Here is a 9970-nt window from a genome sequence, read left to right as displayed (position 1 = left end):
TAGTATTTTTGGGAGTTGGTAGCATTGATGTGGCCACTGGCAACATGGATTGCCGAATGTCAAAATTTAGAATGTTATTATTTTACCGATGTACATTACTGACGTCTTACTCTAGTTGATTGGTCTCTGCGTCTTATCTTTGACGTCTTTCTATATTTTAAACAAAAACAAAACATAATTTTACTAAACCACATAATGTAGGTAGTTTAACTACTGCTTAGGTTTCTATAAAAACTATTTTTTACTTTGCAAGCAAATTTAATGTATTTATTTATTTTCATTTGAAAAAGAATGTAATAAACTCTACTGACTAATTAACTCTTCTGGTGAATGAATCTATTTCAATATGACGTCCAAAGTATGTTTTGAAAACCCATTCGAAGAATATTCGCAAGATATGTCGAATAATATTCTCAATGACACCAAAGATGCGGTATGTATTTAACATTTACACAAGTAAATTTGGTCCCAACTCCCATATGACCTGTCATCTAACGGTCCTTAAAATAAATCTTATACATCAATTTTCATTCCATTTAAACCTGATATCAAAATGTCATCATATTCTCTACATAATTATTAGAATTTAAAATAACGGAAGAAAGTAATTGGATTATAAAGGGAATTGAAAGGTTATCATATCAGTATATTATATTGTCCTGTTTGAGTAAATTTTTATTATAGGGCACAGTTTATATTTACGGCTTTGTTTGTTTTGTAGATAATAATACACACACTATTCTTTATCCTTGAATTGACAGGCAGAGGTGCTAGTGGTGTATGCCCTATTGTTTGCGTGTATTCTGTCCTGTAATGTGATGGGAGGAGCCTATCGCAATATCAGACTCAAATTCCAGACTCCGGTCTGATATAAAATAGGAAAACTTAACATAACATTACCAAGGCGTGTACCAGTTGTACCATGCCTGAATAGTACTGTACCACAGAGGCAGTAAACAGATAATATTAATTTGTTGTTATTAAGATTTCAGGGAAGTTTAATGCAAAACTGCAAAATTTTAAATCTACAAAGCTGCATTTGCTGACAACAGAAATGAAAGATGATGTTTTTCATGATGGGACTGTATATACAGGTTCAGCTGGCCTGGCCTTGTTTTATTTCATCAGTTCTTTAAAAAATGGTAACAGCTATGATACATTACAGGTACATAATATTAATATTATTATAATATGTTATCCCAAACCTATTATGATAAGATAAATGGCAATCTTTACCTGGAAGGTATAATTTCTGAGAGAAGAATAATGAAACAAGAAAGCATCTTGCCAGAGGCCTGGTATTATTATCATCTGTAAACAGTACTGACACAAACCAAACTTTAAATTATTATGCAATGTATAACAATGCCCCGTTTTCCTTTAAATTTCATTAAAATCTGATTGATGGGTTCTATGATCGCTTTTAACAAATATCTCATCATGTAGGTGTATTAATGGACTTTTTAGCCCTTGCCATTATTGCTGCTAAAACGGTAGGTTACCTGGAATGTTTTCCAGGAGTTTTCGAAAGTCTTGCCGCCATGTTGGAAAGACGCCGACTAAAAGCATTTTCTTGGGCAATACCTCCTTCTCGATTCATTTCAGGATCAAATATATATTTATTATCCGGCCACTTTCGTAGTCGGCTACTAGACGGCGACTATCCGGCTGCCTACTTTGTATGAATTTGTTGTTAACTTGTCTTAATTTTAATATTAATTACAGGTGTCGGAAAACAAACGTATTTTCTCTTTTAATATTTCGCAACAATACATCTTACTACAACCCCATTGTTCGAATGTGTCGTCAGTTTAATGAACTTAGTATTAAGAATCCTTCTTTAGATATATATCAAAATACTATCAATACTTACAAAAGAGAGATCCTTAATATCTTCAATTAATCAATTACTCAAGATTTATATGTTTTATTTTTGTGTTTTGTCACATTAACACTTGTCATGGTGGTTAATGTCATCTTACTCATTTTAGTCGGTAAAAATATTTACTACTACTTACATTTAGTTTCTACAGTTAAAATAACTTTAATATTCATAATAATAACGTAACATTTCTATCTACTTTGTAATATTGTAAACTCGTCCGCTATAATTAACTTTTCTTTATACAAAGTTTTGGGTTGCGATTAGAAGTAAGCATATTTTGTAATCAATAATTGGTGTATTTTAGTTGCAACCTGTTTTGTGTTAAATAAATAAATAAATAAATAAATAAATTTCTCATTTGAATGTATATACTTAGTAAATAGTATAAATGCTTTTTTTTCCTGCCTATCACAAGAAATTATCATTTAACACTAATTACACTTGACTGACCTAGAATCAATGTTCAATTGATAAAAAAAAAACCATACACGAAACATTCTTTTTGACCTTTTATTTAAATTGAGCTGTTTACTTTACCGAACAATAGTCTTTATTTTTTACACAAAAACACCGCTTTGACCTGTGCGAAAGTAAAAATCAAGAAATAAAGCGAAGTAAGCAGAAATGTTGTAACACGTTTGCAGGCGGCGGTTGTAACTTGCGCGCGAATCAGATATAAACAAAGCATCACGGAAATTGCCGAGTACTCCCGAAAACGTGATCGGCTTAGTCGACTAGCCGGCTTCTCTACAACTGACTAATCGGCTAGTCGGCTAATCGACCAAAATCATAGTCGGCACATCTCTAATATTTATATAAGGTGCGTTCGGGTAAGATCGAATACGGGGTAAGATCGTATAACGAAAAAATACCACGAATCTATGGTTATTTTTTAGTTTAAGCTATGTAGGCGACTACGCTGTCTCTTTTTGCCCCACCCTATATACCACAGTTGATGCTACGACCAAGAACGGGTGCGCTATGTGCATTTAAACAAAAAAGGTGGAATTCGCTCTTCTTAACATTTTTGAGACTACTGTCTGATTTTGTGGACCTTATCATACTAGCATTAGAAGCGTTATTAGAACGGAGTCCGAACTTACCCCGCGAAGATCCGATCTTTTCTAAGGGTTTTAAATTTCTATACAGGTATTATCATCTATTTTTAAGTTTACACAGAGAGAATTGGAAGATGATTAAATTATCACATAAAGTAGCATTAATAATAACCAGTTTCATGTATAAAATGTTTGTATCGCTCAAATATTTTCGAGTCCCCACAACACACCAGAAAACCGTTCGAAATTAGCCGAACGCACTCTACAAAATACTACTAAAGCAAATTTATGTAAGTATTTATCTACTATTTTTCATAGAAGTTTTAGTTTGGCACGTGCGCCGCAAACTATTATTCAACAACGCGACCACGTGATATTTAATTTTAATTCGGTAAAAGTATTATGAATTATAAGACTTCATTTTAAAAACTATAATAACCCATATTTTCATTTTGAAAAATCGGCTTACATAATATTAGTCCTCCGCAGGTATCAAGGAATACGTGACCGTTGTGTCGGATCACCTCCCTCTCGTCGACGGAACATCTGCTGGCAGAGCTCAATATTCTAAGTGCGATCGGCCTTAACCGTCTTATCACCGAATGCACGCCCTTGCACGGGGAGACATACGCACCCTTAAGTGTGTATCTCTACCTCATGGTTGCCAATTCACACTGAGGCCTATAAGGGCTCACGAACAAAACACATAAAAAGAACTTCTCAAAACATGTGGTGATGATATTTTATTGCCGTCTCTGACACTAAGACTCTTATAGGTTGTTTCTGAAATAGAAGGTTTAGGTTATTAATTAACCGAAGTCTGGTACAACCAAAAAAATGTTAATAAGAGGGAAGAACGTGGTCGTTGTGTAAAACAGCAGCAGCAAGCGGCATAGAGTATCCCTCAAAGTAATCCTCCACTCAATGATGTTTTTCAAAAGGTTGAGCCAGATAAAACTGAAACTACGCGTTTTCCTGAATGATGTGATTATGAATAATAAATGCGCGCCTCTTGAGATTTCGTAGAAAAATAGTTTGCTCTCGCAAATTTTGTAATTAATTGCCGCAGCAAGACTGAAATCTTTCGTATCATCATTATGAAGTAGCACCATGTTAGTTTAAAAAGTATGGATCTGGGCCATTAATAGATTTTTTTGGCTAAATGTCCTGATTAATTACACTTTGCTTTGCTCGTACGTCAAAACTATCGAGATTACGAGAAAAAGGTTATTGAGTAGATATATTATAAATTGTAGGACATTTTCTCTAGTTTTATTTTGTAATTGTATACTTAAATATTTTTATCGTTAAGTGAATGGGAAAGAAAGTATTGTCAAAACAGCTTTTAGGTATCATTGTTCTAATATGGCAGCGCTAGTGGTGCCTAAAGATACGAAGTGGCAAACTTATAATTCAGTAAGAGCACATCGAAATATATATTACCCATTTTCAGAATTCTCGGAAGACGTATCAAATCTTCTTAATACTTTCTTACTATTCGCATTTACTAGTAGGTACTTATCTAAGTTATTACATAAGTATCTATCTAAAAGTATTTTTTAATAACTCCAAATTATAAGTAATTAAGTTACCAATTACAACCTTCGATTTCCTGGCTTTGATCTTTTTACACCTTATTTCATAGTAATATGGACGAATTAATGTTGCACAATATTTTAATTATTGTTACAGAATGCAGTTGAATATATAAATATTGAGAATTTAAGAGGCAAAAGAATTAGTTTCCTATGCGGAGATGCTGGTCCTCTTGCATTAGCAACAGTCATATCATACAGACTAGGCACCAACCGCCCTGATAATTTACTTGATTATAAAACATTAGTTCAAAGGTAAACCGGTGTGATTTTATTAATAAAACTTTATTAAATTGTCCGAATATATTTTCAAGTGTAGTTAGTTATATTTTACGAATTTTATAGAAAGTTATTCTATAGCCTCAAATACAATTAAATTTGGAAGGTACGTATTTTAGGTCTCCCAATCTTATGGTAATCCGAACTAGCTCAGCATGGAGTAATCGAGGAGGCCCATGCCCGCTGTGGGTTAGTATATAATACAGCGCTAGTGTTATAGTAATTATTTATTTTATTATAATCACTCATTTATATAAGTATTTTAATGCTCTTTAATGATGTAAGCTATAAAAAAAGTTTTAATTATTACCTTCCATTTAATCTAATAATTCTCTACAGACTACTGTCATTGATTTCATTATTGAATGATTCTCCTGATGAACTTCTTTATGGAAAATCGGGATACCTTTATGCTTTGTTGTTTGTTAATCAATACATACCTGGTAAAGAGGTCATACCTGCTAATCACATTGAAAAGGTAATAGCATATTTAACTTATTTCATATAGCATAATCCATACCATAAAAAATATTATTACATAATAAAGTATTCAAAATAAAATAATATATTGCTTTTAAGTGGAGTTAAGTTGTTATATCGATTTATAAATAGTTCCGTCGTTTAAGATACTATAGGCACATTTCAGGTAGTGAACAGCATTTTGAAATCAGGCAAACAATTCGCTAACCAAATGAAATTAAAGACTCCATTACTGTGGCAATGGCATGACAAAGTGTACTTCGGGGCCGCTCACGGAATGGCTGGAATACTATATCTATTGCTGCAGGTAAAATAATTTACTCAGCCATATTTTTTATTATTCTAGAATGTTATGTCACAATATGTAGTATCGAGGACGGTTCCGTCCAACTATCTCAGTACAACAACATACCTCGGGGCCATCGCGTATGTGCCGACTGCCGAAGATGGCTACGTTGGGTATTATACTACATTGGATATATTTTATATCCGCCCTGATAAGGACCACCGTACAAAAGATGTTTTTTTTTTCGGGTACAGATCCGCAGTCAATTTCGGGGAAAAATAGCGAATGAGATACTAGATTCCCCCGGCTTAGCGAATGCAGGCCCTAGAGGAAAGTGCGAGAGGAAGAAAAGGGAAGAAAGAGAAACCATAGTAGGATGGGCAGAGCGGAAAGGGAAGGAAAATGTTCGTGTGCCCTTATAGGCCTCAATGTGATAATACAACCAAGAGGTATACACACTGCACACACAGTAAAGTGTGGCCTATACGGGCTCGCGAACAGTTCCTAGCCTCTCTCCCACCATCCTAAGAGGTTTCCTTAACCTTCCCCCACACTTTCTTCCCAGCTATCACCTCCCAACTTTCCTCCAGGACCCTACAGTCGCTAAGCCGTGGGATTTCAGTATCCCATTCGCGGGTTTTACCCCGGCGCGGTGATGACTGCGGGATCAGATACAAAAACAAACAGGCCGGCATAATTGTGTAGAATCATCTCTCGTTGGTCAACATTCTATGGGAGCCCTTCACTTACCATCAAATCCAGTGGGGTCACTTTATTGTGCTGGTATAAATAAAAGTATCAAAGGTACACATATAAGCCAAAAATAAAACTTTTTCTTTATTTCTTTCTATATCATACCATGTAGGTAAGTACCGTTTCATAGGTAAAATCAAAGGAGCAGTCAAATTACAATTAAGTTACCAACCAGTAGCAACATTATTACAATCGGTTTCCCGAGTTGTTGAGACTTGTGAAAANCTGCTGAGAATGTTGCCTAGAACGCACAGATTAGCCGGCTATGGCAGATAAGCAATGGATACTGTGTGGTAGAGTACTTACTTACTCTTTAAGCTCTTGTTGCACAGAACAACCTTCTACTAACGTAATATGTTATAAGTTTACGTTATACTGTTATTTTTTCCAGGCTCGAGCCTATATAAATGCAATTGATATAAAGAGCTTTATAAAACCCACATTGGATTGGTTAATAAGCCAGCGATTTCAAAGTGGCAATTTGCCCTCTTCATTGAACAGTAGTAACGGAGACAGATTAGTACAATGGTGTCACGGGGCTCCAGGATTAGTGCCTCTATGCATTTTGGCTTATAAGGTACAACTTATTGAACTTCAAACACCTCAGTTTATTTTTTTCTTTTGATGCTATCTACTGAAATACAATAGTATTGGTATAAGGTTTAATATAATAAAACAATTTTTGTTTTAAGGTTTTCGAAGAGGACAAATATTTGAAAATTGCTCTGCAATGTGGTGACGTAATATGGCAACGAGGTCTTTGCACAAAAGGATATAGTTTATGTCACGGCGTTAGTGGAAATGCATATGCATTTCTACAACTCTACCAAGTAACGAAGGTAGAAAATGTTACAATTATATTTCGTCATATTGTTATAAAATTAATTTTTTTTACCCCGGCTTCATTATGTTTTTAGACTTAAGCCGTGAGTACATATTTTTGAGTGGTTTATTTTTATTAATTCCTATTTATCGATTTCTTCACGCTTGACATATATTGTGGTGTAAACTATAGGAAAGCATAACCAATCCATCAATCATGGATATTTCGGCCTTTAAAATTTCGTCATATTAAATTTTAAAGGCCGAAATATCCATGATTATTAATTATTATTACGTTTTTCTTTCAACTGCGAGAACTAATCACTAACTAGACGTGAATTTAAATTCTTTACTTGCCAATACTTGTTTAGTTACCCAGATTAAAGGTGAAACAAAATGTATGAAAATAGACCTTGAGGTATCGCCTTAAACAAACAATTGATAACGAGGGAGGAATATTATTTCCAGGAGCCGTGTCAGCTGTACAGAGCCTGTTGCTTCATGGAGTGGTGTGCGGTGGAGCGCCCGAATACTGAATTGCATCGTCCGGATCGCCCCGCTTCGCTGTTTGAAGGTCTAGTTGGTCGCCTTTATTTAGCTGAAGACTTGGCATGTGTTTCTGATGCCAAGTTCCCTGCACTTACTGTGTAAATTATTATTATGAATTATTTTTTTTTTACTTTAAAACATAATTATATAAAAACATATTTTTCTATTGTAAAATATTTATTTTAATTCTTACAGCTATTTGTTTCATATTTATTAATATCACGCTGTATAAATAATAAAATTTTACATAAATAAAATTGTAACCAGGCGGCATGCTGCTTGACCTCCGTAAAATTTTCCTTATATATAGGTATTTAGTAAATTTTTGTATAAACCGTACAGGCTATATAGAATTGGAAGTCTTACTTTGTATATCAATATCAATTGGGACAAATTTGTAATGATTACTTAATACATAGAAATAAAAAGTAAAAATATCGTATATTTTTGTTTGTCTTTTCGAAGCCAGATTTTATATGGACTTGACCTCTGTTATTTGCTATTGTCTATTTAGTAAAGTGTATTCCAAAGTACTCTGAAATCTCTAGCTTATACAATATAGATCAATTTTTCCACAAATGTTACAATTAAACCGAAAAATATAATTATTATGGTTTTAAAATTGTGCAAATGTGAGGGCAGTCAACTTCGTACGTAGAAACCATCGCACCATTACCACTGCGCTCTTAATACGATATCGGGTGAATAATTATGCTCAGTTGTGAACTCGACGTTGGTGGTGTAGAGCGTCGAAGGCTTTAATAAACGTAGAGAAACATTTTCGTTCACATACAATTAAAGTTTGTGAAAAGAGATACAGTAAAATACCACAAAAAAAATAAATGGTCAGGAACCTGTTTCACAACTTTTGAGAAAAAAATCTTAGTCTTTGTAACGCTTCGTCACATAAATGTATAATACGTGGAAATTTAAGTCAGACTCTAATCTATACTTCCAAATAAAAATGTGTACATATTATCCACGACGGCCGTTTAACACATTAACTGTTAAATAAAACTTATTTGAAACTTGTGAAATAAGCCCTAACACTTGTGAATAATCTGGCATACACTTCTTAAATAGAAACAGTTAATTTTGGAAGCAAGCAAACAGTACAGATAACATATTTTCCCACACACATACCTACTCACGCCATTTATACCCGAAAGAATAGACAGTCGCTAGTGCACTGACTTATCGCCATGTGTATTCCGTCCCATGATGTTACAAGGGGCAAAGCTAAGATCATATCGAGCACAAATTCAGCCTCCGAGCTGATACCGAAATATTTTCATATATTTTTAATAGCCGAAATAAAATGTCTAATTATTCATATTAGCTACGACTATACCTAAGGTACCTCTATATTAAAAAATTGATATAGCACTACCTAATAAAGATGTTTAAAAAAATATGGAGTGCGTTCGGCTAATTTCGGACGGTTTTTCGGTATGTTGCGAGGTGTCTCGAAATTATATTTTTTCTCATAAAATATTTAAGCGATTACAACATTTTATACATGAAACTAGTTATTATTAAAGCTAATTTATGTGATAATTTAATCATCTTCCAATTCTCTTTGTGTAAGCTTATAAATAGATGATAATATCTGTATATAAATTGAAAACCCTTAGAAAAGATTGGACCTTCGCGGGGTAAGTTCGGACTCTGTTCTAATAACGCTTCTAATGCTAGTATGATAAGGTCCACAAAATCAAACAGAAGTCTCAAAAATTTTAAGAAGAGCGAAATCCACCTTTAGTGTTTCAATGCACATAGCGCACCCGTTCTTGGTCGTAGCATCAACTGTGGTATATAGGGTGGGGCAAAAAGAGACAGCGTAGTCGCCTAAATAGCTTAAACTAAAAATTAACTATGGATTCATGGTATTTTTTCGTTATATGATCTTAATCCGTATCCGATCTTACCCGAACGCACCTTATAAAACAGTAATAACCTAAAGCTGATGTGACGCAAAAATATATAGAGGAAACCAAACAAAATTTTGGAAGACTTGCATTAAAACGATATAGTGGAATTATAGTAAGAAAGGCTTTTAACAAAGTATTTAAGAGGACAGAAAATTCTTATTGTACAATCATCCAATTCGAAGAAAATAAGTATAATGCCACAACCAGGCCTTTTTTGTCACTTCTTATTTTAGGACGCGCCAATTCTCGAAAGTTGTAAGTCCATAATTTTTTATTTGTCCTCCCCGCCACTTGCCACCCCGTGTTTTAAGGAAAATTTCTAAGTTTTTTTT

At 34.0% G+C, this 9970-nt stretch overlaps 1 protein-coding gene across 1 annotated transcript; it reads left to right on the top strand.

The window, feature by feature from the left end:
- The first annotated feature begins 87 nt into the window (after window positions 1–87).
- On the top strand, window positions 88–8135 carry LOC119193280 (glutathione S-transferase LANCL1-like). Its single transcript, XM_037446889.1, has 9 exons — window positions 88–197; window positions 291–433; window positions 986–1165; window positions 4636–4793; window positions 5157–5295; window positions 5464–5604; window positions 6728–6913; window positions 7029–7175; window positions 7627–8135. The coding sequence occupies exons 2-9, from the start codon at window positions 347–349 to the stop codon at window positions 7807–7809; spliced, it is 1221 nt and encodes a 406-aa protein (XP_037302786.1). The 5' UTR covers window positions 88–197; window positions 291–346; the 3' UTR covers window positions 7810–8135.
- The last annotated feature ends 1835 nt before the right edge of the window (window positions 8136–9970 follow it).

This window comes from Manduca sexta, unplaced genomic scaffold, assembly GCF_014839805.1.
Source record: "Manduca sexta isolate Smith_Timp_Sample1 unplaced genomic scaffold, JHU_Msex_v1.0 HiC_scaffold_3879, whole genome shotgun sequence".
NCBI lineage: Eukaryota > Metazoa > Arthropoda > Insecta > Lepidoptera > Sphingidae > Manduca > Manduca sexta.
This window is presented reverse-complemented; position numbering and strand designations above follow the sequence as displayed.

Coding starts and splice junctions, on each gene's coding strand:
- LOC119193280 (XM_037446889.1), top strand. CDS start 347: ATGACGTCCAAAGTATGTTTTGAAAACCCATTCGAAGAATATTCGCAA. Junction 4,794..5,156: donor TATAAAACATTAGTTCAAAG/GTAAACCGGTGT, acceptor AATTCTCTACAG/ACTACTGTCATTGATTTCAT. Junction 5,605..6,727: donor TACTATATCTATTGCTGCAG/GTAAAATAATTT, acceptor TATTTTTTCCAG/GCTCGAGCCTATATAAATGC.